The following is a 24,081-nucleotide window of genomic DNA, read 5'->3' on the forward strand; positions in this document are numbered from 1 at the left end:
GCTATAAAGGAGCATTTATATTGGAACCCTCACTCCCAGTAGTTACAGAGGATGCTATGGTAAATAGAGATAGAGAAAGCGACGTCTTCCTTTAGAAAATCCTCACCATGACGCCAAACAGAGGATGTTTTTCTAAATTCTCTGTATTCCTTTTTGTCTGCTGCCTCGTTAGATGCTGCGTTTGCTGAGCTTTGCCACATTCAGATTCCTCTTCCATCAACATGCGTTATTAGGACATGCTTTGAGCGGTACTGGCCGGGGGGGGGGGGAGAGTCTGTTAGAGCTGTCGCTCATACCTTGGGTTTAGGTGGTGGCTCGGCGGCAGGACCAGCAGTGTTGCTCTCCCTGCGTTGCTCTGGTGGTCTCTGTTTGGGGTCAGTGGGACCCACCATGCCCTCTCCTCCCATATGCATGGGCTCTGTGGAGGGAGGGGGGAAAGAGTTCAGCCTCTTGTTCACTGTTATACTAGGGCTTGTGACTGTTTGATAGACATGGACAGAGAGTGCAGAGTAGGTAGGTACCTGATGGTGCGTTATAGAGGGGGTGGGGTCCCTGTGGGGTCATCCTCCCAGAGCTGGTGGCCCCTGGCTGCTGGCTGTAGGGGCCACCAGGGCTGGGGCCCATCCCTCTGGGGCTCATGCCTGGGTGGTGGTGGGGCATGAGGGTCATTCCCTGCCTGAAAACCAAAGAGCAAGAGCTTTGCTTAGTCATAAACCATCACCGTAATACATAACGTTATTACCAAAGGCATTTTCATACAGTACATTCAACTATCAGTGGAGGCTGGTGAGGGGAGGACAGGCTCATAGTAATGGCTGGAATGGAATGAATGGAACCTTATCAAACACATGAATGGAACCTTATCAAACACATGAATGGAACCTTATCAAACACAGGGAAACCATATTCATTCTGGTCCAGCCATTACTATGAGCCTGTCCTCCGGTTTAAAACGCCACCAGCCACCGCTGTTATACAGTACATTCAAGTTCAACTGATGGACAGACGGAGATATAGATAGATTTTAGTTGTGAGTGAGAGACAATATGAATAATGCATGTTGGTCATCAAAAGCAGTGCATCAGCAGCTTTTCTCGAACACATACCACTGTTAAAACAGGAGAGAGAAGAAACATTCAAGACGTATTCAATTCTGGGGGAAATAATATCCACAACAAAAGGCTGGGGAACCGAGTGAAAAGTAACACCATTTATACTATTTTCACACCCCCAGCCAGACTGCCTGGGCGCTGAACGACACACAGAGGGTAAAAAATACACCCAGTCACTACAAAGATACAGGCGTCCTTCCTAACCCGCTTGGCGGAGAGGAAAGAAACCGCTCAAGAATTTCACCATGAGGCCAATGGTGAATTTAAAACAGTTACAGTGTTTAATGGCTGTGATAGGAGAAAACTGAGGATGGATCAACAACATTGTAGTTACTCCACAATACTAACCTAATTGACAGAGTGAAAAAAAGGAAGCTTGTACAGAATACAAATATTCCAAAACATGCATCCTGTTTGCAACAAGGCACAAAAGCAATACTGCAAAAAAAATTGGCAAAGCAGTTAACTTTTTGTCTTGAATACAAAGTGTTATAAGTTTGGGGCAAATCCAAAAGAACACATTACTGAGTACCACTCTTTCAAGCATAGTGGTGGCTGCATCATGTTATGGGTTTGCTTGTAATTGTTTAGGACTGGGGAGTTTTTCAGGATAAAAAATTAACTAGAGGAAAACCTGGTTCAGTCTGCTTTCCACCAGACACTGAGAGATTAATTAGCCTTTCAGCAGGACAATAACCTAAAACACAAGGCCAAATCTACACTGCAGTTGCTTACCAACAAGACAGTGAATGTTTCTGAGAGGCAGAGTTACAGTTTTGACTTAAATCTGCTTGAAAATCTATGGCAAGACTTGAAAAAGGTTGTCTAGCAACGATCAACAACCAATTTGACAGAGCTTGAAGAATTCTGAATGAATAATGGGGAAATATTGTACAATCCAGGTGTGCAAAGTTCTTACTCAGAAAGACTCACAGCTGTAATCGCTGCCAAATGTGATTCTAACATGTATTGACTCGGGTGTGAATACTTATGTAAATGAGCTATTTTTGGATTTCATTTTCAATACATTTGCAAAAATGGTGGGGGGACGGGGGGAGGGAGAGTGATGGGGTTGCGGGTGAGGGGAGGGAGAGTGATGGGGTTGAGGGTGAGGGGAGGGAGAGTGATGGGGTTGAGGATGTGGGGAGGGAGAGTGATGGGGTTGAGAGTGAGGGGAGGGAGAGTGATGGGGTTGAGGATGTGGGGAGGGAGAGTGATGGGGTTGAGAGTAAGGGGAGGGAGAGTGATGGGGTTGAGAGTGAGGGGAGGGAGAGTGATGGGGTTGAGAGTGAGGGGAGGGAGAGTGATGGGGTTGAGAGTGAGGGGAGGGAGAGTGATGGGGTTGAGAGTGAGGGGAGGGAGAGTGATTGGGTTGAGAGTGAGGGGAGGGAGAGTGATTGGGTTGAGGGTGAGGGGAGGGAGAGTGATGGGGTTGAGGGTGAGGGAGAGTGATGGGGTTGAGGGAGAGGGGAGGGAAAGTGATGGGTTGAGAGTGAGGGGAGGGATAGTGATGGGGTTGAGAGTGAGGGGATGGAGAGTGATGGGGTTGAGAGTGAGGGGAGGGAGAGTGATGGGGTTGAGAGTGAGGGGAGGGAGAGTGATGGGGTTGAGAGTGAGGGGAGGGAGAGTGATGGGGTTGAGAGTGAGGGGAGGGAGAGTGATTGGGTTGAGGGTGAGGGGAGAGAGAGTGATGGGGTTGAGGATGTGGGGAGGGAGGGAGAGTGATGGGGTTGAGAGTGAGGGGAGGGAGAGTGATGGGGTTGAGAGTGAGGGGAGGGAGAGTGATTGGGTTGAGAGTGAGGGGAGGGAGAGTGATTGGGTTGAGGGTGAGGGGAGAGAGAGTGATGGGGTTGAGGATGTGGGGAGGGAGGGAGAGTGATGGGAGTGAGGATGTGGGATGTGTTGGGGATGGGGTGGGAGAGAGGGGAGGGTGCGCCCCAGGCCAAGACTGGCTGGGGTAGGCAGGGGCGCGCGCATAGGGAGGCCTGGAGTGAGGGAGGAGAGAGAAGAAGTCCCAAACTCACACAGAGACATGAGGACAAACTCTGCTGCGTCTAGCACACACCTCATAACCTTAGTGTGTGGATGATGACTGAATGAGGATATGTGGGGTGTGGAGGAGTGAATGTGAAGAACTTATATGAAAGAATGACCCGTGGTTGCATCCCAAATGGCACCCATTCCCAAAATGCTAGCGCACTCCTTTTGACCAGATCTCTATGGGCCCTGGTCAAAAAGTAGTGCAGTATATAGGGGGTAGGATGTAATTTGGGACGCATCCTATATCCCTTCTGTGGCCTTTGTCCTGACTCACCTGCCCTGTGCAGAAGGGTTGGGACCAGCGTTGGGACCCTGCATGGCGTTGGCGCCAGGGCCCGGGCCTGCCTCTTGGCTCGGCTTGCGGTTAACATTGGGCAGGGGCGGTCTCATGCCCTGGCCCTGTCCGGCAGGCTGCGGCATGCTGGGAGAGGTGGGGGCCATGGTGTTGGTACCGAGGTAAGGGCGCCCGTTGGCCCCAGGACCCAGGCCTCGCCCAGCGGGCATGGAGCCGCAGGGCTGCCCAGGACCCTGGCCGTGCATGGGGCTACTGGCGTTCATGCCCAGGCTGTTGCTCATGCCAGGGCCGGGGCCGCTGTAGTTGGCACTGGGGGTGCCGCCGTAGTTAGGGGGCCTAGGGTAGTTACCTGGAGACACAGAGAGATGGAGAATACAGTAACTCATCAACATTAAGAAGACTGAGGATCATCAGGATGTTTATGTTCACCAGAACTCAAGAACATTGGAATTGGCTTGATTCCCAGATCAAAAGTAGTGCACTACATAGGGAATAGGGTTCTATTTGGGACGCAGCCTGTGTGATGTGAACAGAGCATTGCCTCATGTTCCTCCGTTTCAGATTCTCTACTCCAGCAAGACCAATCTTTCAGTATATTTCACAAGACGGGAAAACACGCACACACACACACACACTTTTGATGTCATGTGAGACTTCCAAAAATACATTAACTCGGCCGTGGCGTTTGAGGGAGAGCTGCTATTTTGGCTCTTCCTGGAGTTATTCTGGGTCCCCTATAATGAGCTCTGTTCACAGTCAAAGGAGAGGAGGGGGATGAGAGGAGGAGGGGGTTCTGGAACTCTGCCAATTATATGGAAATTCACTGGCAGCATCAGCTTCTCGGTAGAGTCATGTTAATCCCAGAATTCCCCTGGGGAACACAGGGCTGTGACACGAATCAGAGACAAGGTCATCCCCGCCGAGTGGACACAGAAACATATTCTGCATCCCAAACGGCACCCTATTCCCTATATGGTGCACTTCTTTTGACCAGGGCCCAATAGAGACACATTTGGGACGCAGAACCAGTCCTGTATGTTCACACTGGTCTGTACTGCTCGGTGCTGGTCTGTACTGCTCGGTGCTGGTCTGTACTGCTCGGTGCTGGTCTGTACTGCTCGGTGCTGGTCTGTACTGCTCGGTGCTGGTCTGTACTGCTCGGTGCTGGTCTGTACTGCTCGGTGCTGGTCTGTACTGCTCGGTGCTGGTCTGTACTGCTCGGTGCTGGTCTGTACTGCTCGGTGCTGGTCTGTACTGCTCGGTGCTGGTCTGTACTGCTCGGTGCTGGTCTGTACTGCTCGGTGCTGGTGCTTTTAGTTAGTTGTGAAGGGGGACTCTATTTTAGGCTTTCTTTAGGAGTGAGACGTTTGCAGTGAGTTATGTGAATTTGTTTTGTAATGCAGTGTGCTGTCAACCTGTTGGTTGACTGGATGAAAGCATGCAGCATTCATCAATCTACTCTGTTTCAGTGGAGGATGAAAACCAAGCCATGAACGTTGTGTGTGTGTACTCATCTGGAGCGGGGGCTCACACAAATTGGGTCATTACGGTAATCCATCTCGTGTGTTGTATGCATGCCTTTATGACGAATGCGTGGCCAATGTGTGTGCGTTTTCATAGCTCTGGTCTCCTCCCCCTCCCTCCCTCTCTGCTCCAGATCCCTGATTAATAGTCCCTGCTGTGTGTGTGTTCCACTGCTGGGCCTGAAGGCCTGGTGTCTGGCTCTGGACACTACAAGACCTGGGTTCAAATACTAGGTGGGCGGGGTTTGGAGTTTTGGGATCCTTCTATTGGTTCCATTGCGACGCGCAAGCTCAATCAAGCCCAGATAAAGTATTTGAAATGATTTCAAATAGTACTTGATGCCAGGTGTGCTGGATAGCACAGCCAGCCACATATAAAAGAGATGGAACAACTCTCCTCCACTACCCCAGAGCTGAACGAGAGAGGACAAAGAGAGAGAGCGAGTGCGAGAGAGAGAGCGAGAGAGAGAGAGAGAGAGAGAGAGATGCAAAGTAGGCTAGAGTATATGGAAAGCATGGAAAACTTGTGTGTTGGAGTTGGGCCATAGAATATAGTCATAGGACTGCCACCATTCCACTAGCCTGCTGCTACAGAGGAGAGAGTTCTGCTGTGGGAAAGGCCAGGGTGAATTAACGGGCTGTACGGTCTTAAATGGGCACCAGCATCATCATCAGCCCCTAATGTGGACGTTGTATTACCTTGGTGGGAATATTTGGAGTAGGGTGAAGTTGCTGCTAGATCCAGGTATGGGCAACTTTGATGGGAGTGGGGCCACCAAAAAACGGAACACATCATGAGGGGCCGCACTGGCTCGTGGGTCTGCGTACCCACATCCATATATACCACCCCCCACCTTGCGAGCAAAACATTTTAGCAGCCCCCCTCGTGACAGCGAAGAGAAACATTTAATTTCCTGCAATTCTTCACATTTTGCCATGGGGCGTAGAGAAAATGTTGCCGTTTTAAAGCAAGTTTGCTGCAATTCTACTAATTTTACCACGGGGAGGAGAGAAATATTTGCAGTTTTACAGCTAATTTCCTGCAATTCTACACATTTTGCCATTTGGTGGAGGCAAATGTTTTCCGTTTTTAATATGATAACTGATGACCTTTTTAATATGATAACTGATGACCAATGGGCCCCACCCCATTCAGTAATTCAACCATGATTACTACAAGTTTAGATAGCTGGCCACTAGACTAACTTACCAATAAATTTTTTTTGATGATTTGTGCTAATTGAGTGACTGCTGATGCAAAACCAAATTTAGAAATTGCACCTTGTGTATTCTATTATTCTAACTCAACAGTAAGTTGAGACCCCGACTGAGTTCCTAAAACACAAAGGGGGCTGCCAGTTGCCCATCTCTGCGCTAGACACTGATCTTGGGTCAGTTTGGCATTTTCCCTACCTAATGGTTAAGGTTAAGATTGGGGGAGGGGAAGCTGATCCTAGATCTGTACTAAGGGGAAACGTCACCCCGGAGCGGGAATATTACCTTGGGGGCCGTACTGGCCGGTCTGGGGTCCGTACGAGGGGCCAGGGCCCCCCTGCAGCTGCTGCTGGTGGTAGGAGCTCTGGGGGTGCATGGAGCCCCCGGGGGACGAGTGAGGGGACATGGGGGGCCCCTGGCCCGACTGCTGGGGGACCGGGGTGTTCCGTTGCATGGCAGGTGGGAACCCTAGAAAGAAAAAAACGAAAGAAAAAGACAGAGAAAGGAGAATGAAAGAAAGAAGAGAGAGAGCCCTGTTAAAATAATTCAAACTGAAAGCAGAACTACAGGAAGGTTATGACTGAGGTAACCTAGCTACTTTTAAAAGGAGCTATTTTCCTCTCAGACTCAATCACATGTGAACCCAATTGTCAATGTAGCAATTCAGTTCAATTGAAGTGTACTCGCTTGAATTGAATGTTAACACTTACCTTTGCCTTTTGAAAAGCACTACCAAATGCTGCAGCAAACGTCCAAAACGACATTTAAACTGATCTGAACGGGCGACAAACACCACAAGAGCTAATACATCTGCCCGCCGTAGAAAAGGTCTCCTATCTGTTTGAAATGTGATCTTTTCATCTCACTTGATCTAAACCACTTCTAAGGGAAGAGTAGTGATACAACCACTTGAATACAAAAACTCACTACCTCTTATAGCGCACCCAAATGACATACTGGTTTCCTTACCATGTAAGAAAGCCCCCAGATACAGTAAGAAAGCCCCCAGACCTTTCCCCCATGCGTTTCCATGGCATTTCCATTGTTTGATCAAGTTCCATTGACCTCTTTATTGCATCTATTCTTATTTTAAGTATTTCTGTCCTTCTGATGTACTTGTCTATTAATGTTCTGTATTATGTCATGTTTTATGTGGACCCCAGGAAGAGTAGCTGCTGCTTTAACAGCAGCTAATGGGGATCTTAATAAAATACTATTCATACAGTCCCGACAAGGCCAAAAGGAAAATCGGATAACTTTCCCTTTCCTTGTGCTTCAACAGCTTGTACAGCACTTGCATGCCCAATTTCAATTGACTCCGCTCCCCAAGCTTGGGCCACGGAGTGACTAATCATTTGTATTAATGTCACCACTGTTACAATGATCCCCTTTAGACAGTGAGAAAAAAGGTTGTGCCTAGCTGGCAGCTGAGGCGTTATTTGGATGATTACTCAATAGGCCTTTACCCGGTGCTGGGCTGGCTGGCTGGCCTGAGGGTGGGCCACAGAAAACACCCTGATTGACATGGTCTGACAGCTCCGTCACTGACAACCATATTGGCAGCCGTTGAGAGGCACAGCCATAGATACTCTATAACGGCAGAGCCGATGTCCCAAATGGCACCCTATTCCCTACATAGTGCACTACTTTTGACCAGAGCCCTATAGGTCCTGGTCAAGATTAGTGTACTATATAGGGAATGGGGTGCCATTTGGGACACATCCAGAAGTTCTGGCCCAGTGCTGACAGCAGCCCAGTGGTATATAGGGATTGGAGGGAGTGTGATCTATGGCTAATCTGTTGTACTAATGATCCTATGGAAAACCCAGCAGGAGAAATGGACTCAGAGGGGGACATAGGTTCACTGCTTTACATCATTAGGGAGGGACTGCAGCTTATGGTGCCCATGTCTAATTAGATTACTTCCATCGTGGGGTCAGATTGTGTACACAAGAGTGGACCTTCTTTATCAAACCATCGTTGAAATGAACATGGATTTGACCACAGAAATGGCCGTTCGCAAAAGCTCACCTCCGATACATCAAAGTTTCGTATTTTGACTTTCTTTTTGCATATACGAGTTGGTTGCTTATTACCCTGACTTCATGTTAAACCTCCAGGAAGAGGTGGGTCGTGGGTCACAGCTGGTGTAATGTGCAGGAGAAACTCACCTCTCTCCTGAGACATGGGGGACTGGCTCAGGGTGGAATGGGAGCCCACATCAGACATGTTCCCAGGGGTCTGTGGGGCCATCTGGGTGCCTGAGAGGAGAGAGGGGCAAGTGTCAGTGGGACACACAGACATACACCCACATCCCCAGCTCCGTCGTGTCAGTGTGATGACCTGAAGAGCAGCAGTGTGTCCAGCTAAAGGAACCCCTCCCTCTGGGAGCTGCTGCCATTTAATGAACCCTACTGTGTGTGTGTGTGTGTGTGTGTGTGTGTGTGTGTAGCTGTTTCCGCAGCGATGGGATGCAGATGAGATCACACGTCAGCTGGTGCCTCAGTGTGGGGGCTAATGACTGACAACTCTCCCAGTAAGGGTGAGAGCGGGCATGTGTGTGTGTGTAGACAGCTAAATGGTCTCCCATCGACCTCGTTATCACCCAGAGCAGCGAGAGAGAAGGGGAATAAACTAACTTTGGCCGCAAATAAGAACAAAACTCCCCCAACTAGTCCAGCCCTGGAGTCAACAAGGCCAACAATGCGCTGCACTGTGGGAGTGTAATTATGTTAAAGTGACTCCGAACTGCTAACATAGTTTAGAAACTATTTTAATGACCGAGGTCTTTGTTTTGGAGCTGGAGTATAAAGCGGCTAGAGAAGCTCCCCTGACCGCCCCAGCTGCCTGTAAGGCTATGAGGAACAGACTTCTCTCTCCCTCCCGCTGTGACTAGCTACTACATAGAGTCACTAACTCAAAAGAAGTTCAGAAAGAACTGACTGTAATGAGACAAAGGAGATATTTCTTCTCCCACTGATGTCATGACAACCTGAGCTGTGATGTTCCAGTTCCACTGTGGCTGTCTCGGTGTCTCAGAACTGCTCTCGGAAATATAATGGATGAAATACTACAAATACAGTTACTGTATCAAGCCTGGCAAACTGGTGTGTGCGTATGTGATGTGGTATAGTGTGTGTAGGTGTCTCCTATGCCTAGGTGCATGGTGGCAGGGATTCGTTCTATACCTGGGACACTGGCGGGGGAGATCGGTCCGGAGCGTGATTGGCTGGAACCCACGGGTGATCCCACGGGGGAGGGGGAGGGGCCACCACGCAGGCGAGGGGACATGTGGGGTGAGAAGGGCGACTGGGCCGGGTTACTCTGCTCGCCCTGGCTGCTGGTGGACCCCGAAGCACTGACCGCTGAGCTGATAGCCACCTCCGTGCCGGTGGGAAGGTCATCTATAGAGCCAGACAGGTCCTGGAACAGAAGAGGAGAGAGGAGTTATGGAGGAACCAAGTCGAAAGCCAGGGTTGCATTCATTCGGCACCAAACTGAAGAAAACTGATTGAAACAGTGAGCGACTACCTGGACTTCCAATGCAAAACATTTTAAAACGTGCTCTGTTGTGTGCCCTGAATAAACATTACCCAGAATAAATTGTACTAAGCATTCTTCACCAGCAGACGGTAAAAACTTCACATAACGTCACACATGGACAGAAAGACATTGGAGTGTTGGAAATCTATTGAAGTCCAGGAGGGAGGTTTTTACCCAATTCAGTTAAAGCCAAAACCAGGCAGGCCAGACGGCCGTCTCCCAGTCTGTACTACTGCTTTAACAGCCAGAGAAACAAATGGCACCCTATTCCCTATATAGTGCACTTCTATTAACCAGAGGCCTGATACAAACTAGTGCACTATATAGGGAATAGGATGCCATTTGAGATGCAATCAGCATCATGGCAATAATCACCAATTTACCTACATGTTAGAAAAACTAACTGGGCATAAAACACCTCCTCAGACATTTAGGCAGATTTGGCCAAAAGAGAGCCATGCCAAATGTCCTCAATGCCAAATCAAGAGTGGAGACAGTTTAATAGTGCCAACGAGTTGCCCTCCAAGGTGGCGCTGGACCAAGTCATTTCCTCCCCCTTCTCCCTCTGCGCTTCTGATAGTTGTGGAAACGGTGTGGTCGGTGCCTTCTCCCCAAGTCTCACCTACGACCTGTCACCCGTCAATATGACACTTATTCTGAGGCCTTAACAACCACTTAGACTTTATGATCAGTCACTTAAAATACACACACAGTGCCACACTGCAGTTAATAGCATCCCAGCTATGCATTTAAAAATCCCTCAGACGACATCAGCCAATTGTACTTGAATGCAATGCACCCTACTGTGCAGTGGGATTCCTCTCATCTGCACTCCTCTAAAGCTCCTATATGTGTTCCAAAGGTTTTTCTAGTTCACCATCACAGAGGGTACATCATTAGAGGTATGGGGGGTTGAATGCTTCTATTCAGCAGGCATTGACTGCCTTCCTTTTTTGTTTTATTTGTATTTATAGCTTTTTTATTGTATTAAGGTATTTTATTGGTATTTATTTGCACGGACATTCTTGCACTGGCTCTATACACACACTCACTGGACTCTAACCATACATACTACACTGACACTAACACACGCTGCTGCTACTCTATTATCTATCCTGATTGCCTAGTCACTTTTACCCCTACCTACATGTACATATTACCTTGTACCCCTGCACATGGACTCGGTACTCCTGTATATAGCCATGTTATTACCTCGTACCCCTGCACATGGACTTGGTACTCCTGTATATAGCCATGTCATTACCTTATACCCCCTCACATGGACTTGGTACTCCTGTATATAGCCATGTTATTACCTCGTACCCCTGCACATGGACTCGGTACTCCTGTATATAGCCATGTTATTACCTCGTACCCCTGCACATGGACTCGGTACCGGTACTCCTGTATATAGCCATTTTATTACCTCGTACCCCTGCACATGGATTTGGTACTCCTGTATATAGCCATGTTATTACCTCGTACCCCTGCACATGGATTTGGTACTCCTGTATATAGCCATGTTATTACCTCGTACCCCTGCACATGGACTCGGTACTCCTGTATATAGCCATGTTATTACCTCGTACCCCTGCACATGGACTCGGTACCGGTACTCCTGTATATAGCCATATTATTACCTCGTACCCCTGCACATGGACTCGGTACCGGTACTCCTGTATATAGCCATGTTATTACCTCGTACCCCTGCACATGGATTTGGTACTCCTGTATATAGCCATGTTATTAGCTCGTACCCCTGCACATGGACTCGGTACCGGTACTCCTGTATATAGCCATGTTATTACCTTGTACCCCCTCACAGTGACTTGGTACTCTTGTATATAGCCATGTTATTACCTCGTACACCCTCACATGGACTTGGTACTCCTGTATATAGCCATTTTATTACCTCGTACACCTGCACATGGACTTGGTACTCCTGTATATAGCCATGTTATTACCTCGTACCCCCTCACAGTGACTTGGTACTCTTGTATATAGCCATGTTATTACCTCGTTCACCCTCACATGGACTTGGTACTCCTGTATATAGCCATGTTACTACCTCGTACCCCTGCACATGGACTCGGTACCGGTACTCCTGTATATAGCAATGTTATTACCTCGTACCCCCTGCACATGGACTCGGTACCGGTACTCCTGTATATAGCCATGTTATTACCTCGTACCCCCTCACATGGACTCGGTACTCCTGTATATAGCCACGTTATTACCTCATACCCCTGCACATGGACTCGGTACTCCTGTATATAGCCATGTTATTACCTCGTACCCCTGCACATGGACTCGGTACTCCTGTATATAGCCATGTTATTACCTCGTACCCCTGCACATGGACTCGGTACTCCTGTATATAGCCATGTTATTACCTCGTACCCCCTCACATGGACTCGGTACTCCTGTATATAGCCATGTTATTACCTCGTACCCCTGCACATGGACTTGGTACTCCTGTATATAGCCATGTTATTACCTCGTACCCCCTCACATGGACTTGGTACTCCTGTATATAGCCATGTTATTACCTCGTACCCCCTCACATGGACTTGGTACTCCTGTATATAGCCATGTTATTACCTCGTACCCCCTCACATGGACTTGGTACTCCTGTATATAGCCATGTTATTACCTCGTACCCCCTCACATGGACTTGGTAATCCTGTATATAGCCATGTTATTGTTATTTAATTACCATTCCTTTTTTTCTTCATGTTTTTACTTTTTTACTCTGCTTGTTGGGAAAAGGCTCATACATAAGCATTTCACAGTAAAGTCTACACCTGTTGTATTCAGCACGTGACAAACATAATTCCCTACATAGTGCTCTACTTAGAGGAGTACATAGGGCCCTGGTCAAAAGTAGTGCACTATAAAGGGAATAGGGTACCATTTGGGATTCAGACAAGGCCTTCTCTTCAGTTTTCAGTGTGTTACATATTTCAACAACAAAGCCTTTACTTCACCCATTGAAAAGGCACTGGAGGACCACTTAAACCTGTTTGCATATTCCTCAAGACTTGTGCCACTTGCATGATTTATGGTTATAATTATTCACATTCGTTAGGAGCCCCGGCTTACTAAATTGATGAATATAATTATTCTGGCTTTTTACCTCCTCCCTCCCCTCACCCCACTCTTCCACTATCGACACTGCAGTGAAAGAAGAGGGATAAATAAATGAGTGCGGGTTGCTACGAAAACGTTTGAAATAGGACCATGAAGGAGCCATGTACACATGCGCCACATTGCAGAGAGAGAAAGTTGCTTACCAGTTTTGTTTACCTGCTGAAAATCAGTTCCCCAGCTTGCTGATTACCCAGCCCTCAGAATGGCTCAGCCTGTGTGTGTGTGTGTGTGTGTGTGTGTGTGTGTGTGTGTGTGTGTGCGTCAGCTTGTGATTCACCCCAGGCAGCAAGGAGCAGTGTGCTGACTGTGCACAGTGTGGGGGAGTAAGTACATCTAGAACATCGCTGCCCTCTCTGCTCATGGCTATTTCGACACAACGCACCAGGACCCAGGATGTTGCTGATGGGCAGACAGGATGAAGCTGGCGCTCTAAAGTAGCTATGACCCTGAACACATTCACCAGAGCACCCGCCATTTTCTTCTCATCCCCCAGCCTTTTGATTCTGTCCATATCGTTTGATGAAAAGTATCGCCTTTGACAAAAATGCTATTGAGAAAATACTGAAAGCCAAGGAAGGCAAGTGGGACTGCCTGGGCCTAGATATCTCCCCCATCAAATGTGTCCCAGTAGGGGGCAGCAGTGGTGGCCCTGAGCAGAACACTGTGGTGTATGCACGCATACATTTAGAAGGCTAAAGAGGGGAATCAGACTCTCTGTGAAATCTGACAATCTGAAAAGAGCGCTGCCTGGCGTATTAGGTTTGATGAGCGCTCTCTGGAGACTACGTGTGTGTCTCTAGAGACAGTGGGAACGTGACTCGGTGCAGAGCGATGGATGGGGGACAGACAGGCAGACTCCAGCGGGGAGGGCACACAGTCTCTCTGGGGTGGGGAATGGGTAGGCACAAACATGCCATCTTCAAAAGAGGACTGATTTGCTTTTCTTCTGTGTAAAACTTTAGATGAGTTTGATGACATACATCCAGTTGCCAGATTCCTGATGATGTAACTCAGGGTGATGTGTGTGTGTGTTCTGATGCTGGAGCCCGTATGAAAGGACTGGATTACTTCTCCATCTGGCCCCACTATGGGTGGGTGGGAGTGTGTGTGTGTGTGTGTGTGTGTGTACACATGTCAGTGTGCTGGGATAGGAAGAAGATGCGCCAGCCACCCAGCTTTCAACACAAACACCACTACAAAGCAGAGTAAAAGCCGAGAGACTGAAGGAAGAAAAACAGCACTCAGGCGCTGGTGCAGAATAGTAATGAGAGAACGAGAGAGAGAGAGAGAGACACTGTGTTATTGGTTCTGTGATGTGCACAGCACTCTGAAAACCAGTTCATATGCACACTGACTGGCTGCACCTTTCGAAGGAGTACTCTATAAGCTCTGCCGTAGCAATAGGAGAATAAAGAAATACCAAATGGAGAGGGGGCCGAAATAGAACCCTGTGGTACTCCTTACCTTTTCTCACCTCTCATCCTGTCTGCTATTTAGCCCGAGGGTTGGTGTGATGGAGTGAGTCCTTCCAGCCAACACAACACCCTCTGGGGACAACTCACACACTCACGCCCAATTAAATATTGACAGCCAACAGAGGCTTTTTGTTGTGTTTGATGTCCCCGTTTCAGACGGTGCTCATCACCGTGGCTCTGGATGCCCTGGTCTCTGTGGATGTATGGGTTGGCTTGGCTGCATCCCAAATAGCACCCTATTCCCTTAACAGTGCACTAGTGTTGCACGGTATACCGAAACATCTGTACTTATCCGATACTAAAAAAAAGGGTTCAGTACTAGACTTTTTGTTACGTTCGGTACTTCTGTCAAATTTGTCTCACGTGATTGAGAGGATCAGGTCTGTCTATCAGCGCAGTCCCATTACAGCCCAGTCCCATTACAGCCCAGTCCCATTACAGCCCAGTCCCATTACAGCCCAGTCCCATTACAGCCTAGTCCCATTACAGCCTAGTCCCATTACAGCCCAGTCCCATTACAGCCCAGTCCCATTACAGCCCAGTCCCATTACAGCCCAGTCCCATTACAGCCTAGTCCCATTACAGCCCAGTCCCATTACAGCCCAGTCCCATTACAGCCCAGTCCCATTACAGCCCAGTCCCATTACAGCCTAGTCCCATTACAGCCCAGTCCCATTACAGCCCAGTCCCATTACAGCCCAGTCCCATTACAGCCCAGTCCCATTACAGCCCAGTCCCATTACAGCGTGAAGAGGCTGCTCCACATATTTATTGCTAGAGCTGTCTGGGCTACATTAGCTCCCCAGTCCCCACTCATGCTGCACAGACATTAACACACTTGAATAATGCAACATGGCATGTAGAAATGTTGAAACTGTTCATTACTGTTCGCAAAACAATGTCCATACAGCTTTAATTGTAGGCTAACTTTCCATGCTAGCTTACAGCTGAATTCACTACCCTAGTACTTTGTTTGTGATAATATGCAAACCATAATGCGAAATATGCTGATTTCAAAACTGATTGTCACCAAAAACGTTATTAATTCACTTAGTCTCCCTCACCACCAAAAACTAATTCACGTCTGTCTTTATTTCGAATCCCGCCTGGTTTCCACTAGATTCCATAGCCACAAAGTCAGATTCCGTAGCCACAAAGTAATATTCATGGGGCGGCGCACAATTGGCCCAGCGTCGTCGAGGGTAGGGGAGGGAATGGCCGGCAGGGATGTAGCTCAGTTGGTAGAGCATGGCGTTTGCAATGCCAGGGTTGTGGGTTTGTTTCCCATGGGGGGCCAGTATGAAAAAAAAAAGAGAAAAAAAAAAAATGAAAAAAATGTATGCACTCTAACTGTAAATCGCTCTGGATAAGAGCGTCTGCTAAATGACTAAAATGTAATATTCCACATCCACAAAGTCAGATTCCACAGCCACATTCTGCCTCCCAAACGACGGCATTCATTTCTTAAAGAGACAGCGCACACTTTTATAAAGAAGAGATTGCTTCTTCTATGCAAATGTTGTTAATCAGTACAATAATGTTCTCTTAGCAGTTGCCAATAAAATAGGTCCTAAATGGAAGGGATTGTTTGTCATCTGTGGCCCGATGAAATCAGCTAAAATAAGCTCAACTCAATGCATGCACACACTCCCATTGAATAATATGCATTCACCTGTATTTTGAAGACCTAGGCTACATTTTGATTTACCCAGTTTATCAATAGATTTACCATTCAAATAAATGATTACCATTATTTTATGTAGTTAGATTGGTAAAAACAAAGTCAAATTGATTGTATGATTGTACAATTGATTAAATTAATGCGAACATGGCTGTGAAAAACATTGACATAACATTTTTCACATGTAATGATATTGAACGATTGAACAGAGCAGTAGCTGAGTTTATCTGTCTGGATCAAGTGCCATTCTGTGACTAGCTAATACCCCTTATTTTTTTGTGTGGTATTGTGATGTATCGAGTATTGTGATACTAAACCTGGTATCATGATGTATCTAGTATTGTGACACTAAACCTGGTATCGTGATGTATCGAGTAGTGTGATACTAAACCTGGTATCGTGATGTATCGAGTAGTGTGATACTAAACCTGGTATCGTGATGTATCGAGTAGTGTGATACTAAACCTGGTATCATGATGTATCGAGTATTGTGATACTAAACCTGGTATCATGATGTATCGAGTATTGTGATACTAAACCTGGTATCATGACAACTACTGCACACTACTTTTAACCAGGGCCCACAGTACTCTGGTCAAAAGTAGTGCACTATATAGGGAATAGGGTGCCATTTGGGATGAAGCCATTACCTTAGCAGGTGGCCTGTCTGAGCCACTCAAACCGTGGCAGGCTAGAGCCAACCAGCTCCGGGACTGAATTATCCAACCACCAATAAGCTGACAACACAATGGAACAAGTAGTTCTCTCTGAGGAGTTACGGAGAGAGGCATCAGCAATCATGAGTAGCAGTCAGACGAAACACAGAGGGCTGTGCTGCAAAATAATAGAGACTTAATGACAGCGTGTAAGAAATAGTGGGGAATGGGGACAGCAGCAATCTCACTGATTTCTCTAAGGGTGCATGTGTGTGATTGAGGCTGAGCATGTGTGTCAAAACCAAATATAGCTGAGCAGTATCATTAAAACAATAAATTCCTAATTTGGCTAGAGTAGATTAGCACTATGGGACAGAGGGGGGTGGTGTAGAAAATATTCAACAGTACAATCTGGAACAAAGGAAGACAGAGGAACAAGGAGGGGGAGAAAATAAAACATGCTGAAATATTTGGGACCTGTCCAATACTTTCATTATCTTTTATTTAGAATGAAAAAGCATAATTGCCTTCTCTCTTCCTCCAGCCAATCAATGAGCGAGGGAGGGATGAGACAGAGAGCGATGAGAGAGATGAGGAAGAGAGAGATGAGGAAGAGAGAGAGAGAGAGAGAGATGAGGAAGAGAGACGCATACGACACCATTTTGTATACATCTGGCCCTTCATTGGACACTGTTAACAAACCTCCAAACGAGCTTCAATGCCATACAACACTCCTTCCGTGGCCTTCAACTGCTCTTAAATGCTAGTAAAACTAAATGCATGCTCTTCAATCGAACGCTGCTTGCACCCGCCCGCCCGACTAGAATCACTACTCTCGGCGGGTCTGACTTAGAATATGTGGACAACTACAAATACCTAGGTGTCTGGTTAGACCATAAACTCTCCTTCAAGACTCACATTAAGCATCTCCAATCCAAAGTTAAATCTAGAATCGGCTTCCTATTTCGCAACAAAGCGTCCTTCACTCATGCTGCTAAACATGCCCTCGTAAAACTGACTATCCTACCGATCCTTGACTTCGGCGATGTCATTTACAAAATAGCTTCCAACACTCTACTCAGCAAATTGGATGTAGTCTATCACAGTGCCATCCGTTTTGTCACCAAAGCCCCATATACAACCCACCATTGTGACCTGTACGCTCTCGTTGGCTGGCCCTCACTACATATTCGTCGCCAAACCCACTGGCTCCAGGTCATCTATACATTTCTTCTAGGGAAATCCCCGCCATTCCTTCCAGTTCTCTGCTGCAAATGACTGGAACGAACTGCAAAAATCTCTGAAGCTGGAGACACTTATCTCCCTCACTATCTTTAAGCATCAGTTGTCAGAGCAGCTTACCGATCAGTGCACCTGTACACAGCCAATCTATAAGTAGCCCACCCAACTACCTCATCCTCATATTGTTATTTATTTTGCTCATTTGCACCCCAGTATCTCTATTTGCACATCATCTTCTGCACATCTATCACTCCAGTGTTAATACTCAATTGTAATTATTTTGCACTATGGCCAATTTATTGCCTTACCTCCATAACGTACTACATTTGCACACACTGTATATAGATTTTCTATTGTGTTATTGACAGTACGTTTTGTTTATTCCATATGTAACTCTGAGTTGTTTTTATCGCACTGCTTTGCTTTATCTTGGCCAGGTCGCAGTTGTAAATGAGAACTTGTTCTCAACTGGCTTACCTGGTTAAATAAAGGTGACATCAAAATAAATACAATAAATGAGGAAGAGAGATAGAGATGAGGAAGAGAGATAGAGATGAGGAAGAGAGATAGAGATGAGGAAGAGAGAGATGAGGAAGAGAGCGAGTGAGATGGAGGGAGCAGCAGCCTGATGCCACCACCCCTCCTCTCCGTCGCTGCAGTTGGCACAGAGCCAGCTGGTGCCTTTGTCTGCTGCCGTGGTAACAGTTAGTGCCAGTCTGGTTATGGACAGGCAAGCGTGTTTACTGGACGTATTCTAGTCTGCATCCCAAATGGCACCCTATTCCCCATGTAGAGCACTACTTTTGTCTAGGGCACTATATTACAGTGCATTCGCAAAGTATTCAGACCCCTTGACTTTTTCCACATTTTGTTACATTACAGCTTTATTCTAAAATTGATTACATTGTTTTTTCCCCTCATCAATCTACACACATTACCCCAGAACAGCAAAGCAAAAACAGTTTTTTTAGAAAGGTTTGCAAAAATAAATTTAAAAAATAACTGAAATATCACATTTACATACGTATTCAGACCCTTTACTCATTACTTTGTTGAAGCACCTTTGGCAGCAATTACAGCCTTGAGTCTTTTTGGGTATGACGCTACAAGCTTGGCACACCTGTATTTGGGGAGCTTCTCCCATTCTTCTCTGCAGATCCTCTCAAGCTCTGTCAGATTGGATGGGGAGCGTCGCTGAACAGCTATTTTCAGGTCTCTCCAGAGATGTTCGATCGGGTTCAAGTCCGGGCTCTGGCTGGGCCACTCAGGGACATTCAGAGACTTGTCTGGAAGCCACTCCTGCGTTGTCCTGGCTGTGTGCTTAGGGTCGTTGTCCTATTGGAAGGTGAACCTTCACCCCAGTCAGAGGTCATGAGCGATCTGTAGCAGGTTTTCATCAAGGATCTCTCTGTACTTTGCTCCGTTCATCTTTCCCTCGATCCTGACTAGTCTCCCAGTCCCTGTCAGAGTTCAATCTTGGTTTCATCAGACCAGAGAATCTTGTTTCTCATGGTCTGAGAGTCCTTTAGGTGCCTTATGGCAAACTCCAAGCGGGCTGTCATGTGCCTTTTACTGAGGAATTGCTTCCGTCTGGCCATTCTACCATAAAGGCCTGATTGGTGGAGTGCTGCAGAGATGGTTGTCCTTCTGGAAGGTAATCCCATCTCCACAGAGGAACTCTGGAGCTCTGTCAGAGTGACCATCGGGTTCTTGGTCACCTCCCTGACCAAGGCCCTTCTCCCCCGATTGCTCGGTTTGGCCTGGCAGCCAGCTCTAGGAAGAGTCTTGGTTGTTCCAAACTTCTTCCATTTAAGAATGATGGAAGTCACTGTGTTCTTGGGGACCTTCAATGCTGCAGAAATGTTTTGGTACACTTCCCCAGATCTGTACCTCGACACAATCCTGTCTCGGAGCTCTACGGACAGTTCCTTCGACCTCATGACTTGGTTTTTGCTCTGACATGCACTGTCAACTGCGGGACCTTATATAGACAGGTGTGTGCCTTTCCAAATCATGTCCAATCAATTGAATTTACCACAGGTGGACTCCAATCAAGTTGTAGAAACATCTCAAGGATGATCAATGGAAACAGGATGCACTTGAGCTCAATTTCCAGTCTCATAGCAAAGGGTCTGAAGACTTATGTAAAAAAATAAATGTTTAATACATTTGCACAAATGTATAAAAACCTGTTTTCGGTGGAAAAAGTCAAGGGGTCTGAATACTTTCCGAATGCACTGTAGGGAAAAGGCTATTTAGTGCACTATACAGGGAAAAGGGTGCCATTTGGGACGCATTCCTAGTGCCAACCATGGCCGATACCTTTTCCCTTTATCAAAAGGTCTAGACGGCATACAGTAAGTCTCCCACACAGAGCCTTATCTGGGATGAGAAGACCTGCCTGTCTGTACTCCTGTGTGTTCCTCCTCCAGCAGAACAACTCAAGATCTCTAGTACTGAAAGTGTGCAGCCAATGGTTGTATTCATTAGACACCAAACGGAAGAAAACAAACCGAAACTGGGGAGGGACTACCTGAACTTGTCCAATAAGAATCTCTTGTTTTTGTTTTAAAAAATGTTTTGCTAAGGTGTGCACTAATGAATAGCACCCCATGTGAAACTGACTGGATGTTTATCTTGACCCTTTTGTTCATGGTTCATTCTCATGTTGACACAGTACAGTGAAGAAATGGGAGAGATGGAGAGAGTGGTTAAAGAGAGGGGGGTGGGGGGGTTACTGTAGCGGGAACGGCAAGTGAAAAGTGAAATGTAATGTCAATAATATTTGCCGTTTTGTTTTGTCTTTCATACTATGCCATGTGGTTTTTCAGTAATGATGAGAATGGCCAACTACTATTGCTTTAATTTATTATTATTATTCTCATTAACATTGCTGTTGTAGTAGTTGTTAATGGTCATCCCATTTCAACTACTACTATTATTATTATTGATGCCTTATTGCTGTTGGTCCCACCATTGTTGGTATATGTGTACTTTGACAATGTAAGTAATTTAACTTGCCATGGCATTAAAGTCTATTGAATTGAATTGACAGAGAGAGAGACTGGGAGAGAGATGAGACAGACACAGAGAGAGAGAGCGCAGGTTGGATATACTGCAGGTATAAGAGAGAACACGTGAGAGACAGGTAGAGGGATGAGACAGAGAGAGACAGGTAGAGGGATGAGACAGAGAGAGACAGGTAGAGGGATGAGACAGAGAGAGACAGGTAGAGGGATGAGACAGAGAGAGACAGGTAGAGGGATGAGACAGAGAGAGACAGGTAGAGGGATGAGACAGAGAGAGACAGGTAGAGGGATGAGAGAGGGAGACAGGTAGAGGGATGAGACAGGTAGAGGGATGAGACAGGGGGAGACAGGTAGAGGGATGAGACAGAGGGAGACAGGTAGAGGGATGAGACAGAGAGAGACAGGTAGAGGGATGAGACAGAGAGAGACAGGTAGAGGGATGAGACAGAGAGAGACAGGTAGAGGGATGAGACAGAGAGAGACAGGTAGAGGGATGAGACAGAGAGAGACAGGTAGAGGGATGAGACAGAGAGAGACAGGTAGAGGGATGAGACAGAGAGAGACAGGTAGAGGGATGAGACAGAGAGAGACAGGTAGAGGGATGAGACAGAGAGAGACAGGTAGAGGGATGAGACAGAGAGAGACAGGTAGAGGGATGAGACAGAGAGAGACAGGTAGAGGGATGAGACAGCGAGAGACAGGTAGAGGGATGAGACAGCGAGAGACAGGTAGAGGGATGAGACAGCGGGAGACAGGTAGAGGGATGAGACAGAGAGAGACAGGTAGAGGGATGAGACAGGTAGAGACAGGTAGAGGGATGAGACAGGTAGCAGCATAGACACTGACTGGGCAGCTTAGGCCCCCGGCCTCTAAGGCGTAATGGATGGGAATACGGCTTCAGTCCTCTGATAGTCTGTGTACCAACCTTACCTATTACTACAATAATGTTTCATCTTATATTTAATCTAACAATGCAGTCTTTCATCAAACAGCACAGTGCATTCTGAGTGCTAGTGATATGAAGAGAGAACTAGTGGGTAGGGTGTCTTTCCCTCTCATCCCCCACCACACACACACAGTAATAACAGAAAGCATTTTGCTGATTTTCCCCCTCAGTGCTGTGGTGGGTTTGATGAGCTGTTGATGAGCGGAGCTCCCTGTAGAAGAGAGGAGGCACCACACTAGAGCTCCCATCCGCTCCCCCACCCCAGGGCCTCAGGCCAACAAATAGCAGAGTGGCAACCCATCCCCCCTCCGCCCTTTGCCAGCGGCTCAGCCAACCAGCTCGCAGCTCTGCCTCGGCAGCACCCCAGCCCTCTCTCTGCCTGCCTTCATCTCCCTCCTTCTCTCTCCTTTCCCTCGAGCTCATTTTCCATCCCCCTTGTGCGCATTCTAATTATGGGGAGTGAACCGCAACGCACAGAGGAAAGAGAGAAATGAATCACAGGAGTGAGCGAGGAGAGGAGAAATGAGAGAGACAAAGGGTACAGGAGGGAGGGAGCAACATTCACAGGATGTAGATCAGCCTCTAGGTCTCAGGATAAACAACACTCCTTTCAGCCTGCAAGTCAATTAGAATGCAGTGTGTGTGCGCGAGGCAGGGGGAGAGGAGAGGGAGGAAGCAGCACGCTTTAACGTCAGTGTGGCAGGCCCGACGTCTGCTTCACTGCAGCTGTGCTCTCAGAGGAAAGCAGGCAGGCAGGCAAGGTCCCTACCCACCCCCTCTCACTCAAATGACACTGCCCTAATATCAAAGCACAGGCACAGGGGAGAGGATGGGAGCAGACAGCGTGGGGAGAGGGGAAAGACTAGAGCACGGAAAATAGAAGGGGAGAAAAATAATGTGAGTGTGTGTGTGTAAGGGGAACGGGAACAGCAGAAAGAACAAACAGAATGGAGGGGGAGAGAGGGAAAGAGGGAGGCTAGTTGTTTTAGAAAGGAGGATGGCAACAAGATCAGCAGGCGGAAAGAGGAAGAAGAGAGAACACAGAATGCAGGCTTTTTGCCCCCCCTCCCTCTCTCGCTGTAATCTTTCAGAAACTCAGCAACCGCCCTCTTGCTTTGCTGCTTTAGTTATTGCGGTTCGTTTCTCTGCCTCTGAAACGAGTTCTGGGCTCTCATCCCTCACTAGACCTTTTAATCATCTTATGTCTCATTCTCAGTTCGTGTTCTCTCGCTCTCCATCTGCCTCCCCCTCGCTCTCTCTAACTCACTCTGAGCTGCACTCTCTCCTTTTCTCCCACAAGTAAACAGTCAGTTCCATTGTTTTTTAATTCAAATATTTCTCTTTCCTTAACCCATAGTTTTCACAAAATGGGAAGAAAACAGCAGGGAGAACTTGGGTAAAAAAAACACATCAAGAGGCACTGCCCGTCTGTGTGTGTGTGACATGAAAAGCACACAACGAGGCCTAGGAAAATAAGTTGCACCGTTAGTCCTCCCTCTCAAACACACAGTTCAATAATTGTGCTCCTGTAGCTCACACCTGTCCTTTGATTGGCTCTGCTATGAGAACCCTGTGGTTGCCACAATACTCACTAGCACCATGTCTGCCGCATGCATGTACACACACACACTATTTCATCATTTGTCTATCAATGTAGTAGTAATTAGGGCTGTCAAACGATTCAAATAATTAAATCAAGTTAATGACATTAGTTAATCAAAATCTTTGAATTTGCTCAAATTCTGACTCTAAAGTGCATTTAGTTACAGGCATACTATGCTTTGATTCTAAGGGACGGAAACACAAAATTATATCAGAATGTTTTAATAGCATTTTCACCATGAACACAAAAGTCACTAACATAGCTACAGCTATTAATACTCCCAATGTTTCAGTAGGCCTACTCCCTCTTATCAATGTCCTTGAAGTTTAACACTTGCTCACAACACACACTCTCCTTCTCACATACACACAGCTTTAAGTACTATTAACCTCTACGGGATCGGTGTCCCGTATATGGGACGGTTGAGCGAACGTGCGCCAATTTGCTTAGCATGACTGTTGTATGTAACAGCAAACTTTCCAGGACATAGACATGTCTAATATGGGCAGAAAGCTTAAATTCTTGTTAATATAACTGCACTGTCCAATTTAAAGTAGCTAATACAGTGAAA

The 24,081-nt window shown here is 47.0% G+C and overlaps 1 protein-coding gene across 2 annotated transcripts in view; it reads right to left on the reverse strand.

The window, feature by feature from the left end:
- LOC311108650 (AT-rich interactive domain-containing protein 1B-like) overlaps positions 1 to 24,081 on the reverse strand; it is a 94,942-nt gene that overhangs the window by 26,007 nt on the left and 44,854 nt on the right. For both annotated transcript variants that reach the window (XM_084151344.1, XM_084151343.1), the window contains exons 5-10: positions 9,374 to 9,608; positions 8,357 to 8,446; positions 6,471 to 6,653; positions 3,427 to 3,796; positions 522 to 676; positions 297 to 418 (exon numbers count right to left, since the gene is read on the reverse strand). In XM_084151344.1, the coding sequence (XP_084007470.1) occupies positions 297 to 418; positions 522 to 676; positions 3,427 to 3,796; positions 6,471 to 6,653; positions 8,357 to 8,446; positions 9,374 to 9,608 (1,155 nt within the window). The remainder of the gene's footprint in view (positions 1 to 296; positions 419 to 521; positions 677 to 3,426; positions 3,797 to 6,470; positions 6,654 to 8,356; positions 8,447 to 9,373; positions 9,609 to 24,081) is intronic.

The sequence above is a fragment of the Coregonus lavaretus genome, assembly GCF_964263955.1.
Source record: "Coregonus lavaretus genome assembly, chromosome: 33".
NCBI lineage: Eukaryota > Metazoa > Chordata > Actinopteri > Salmoniformes > Salmonidae > Coregonus > Coregonus lavaretus.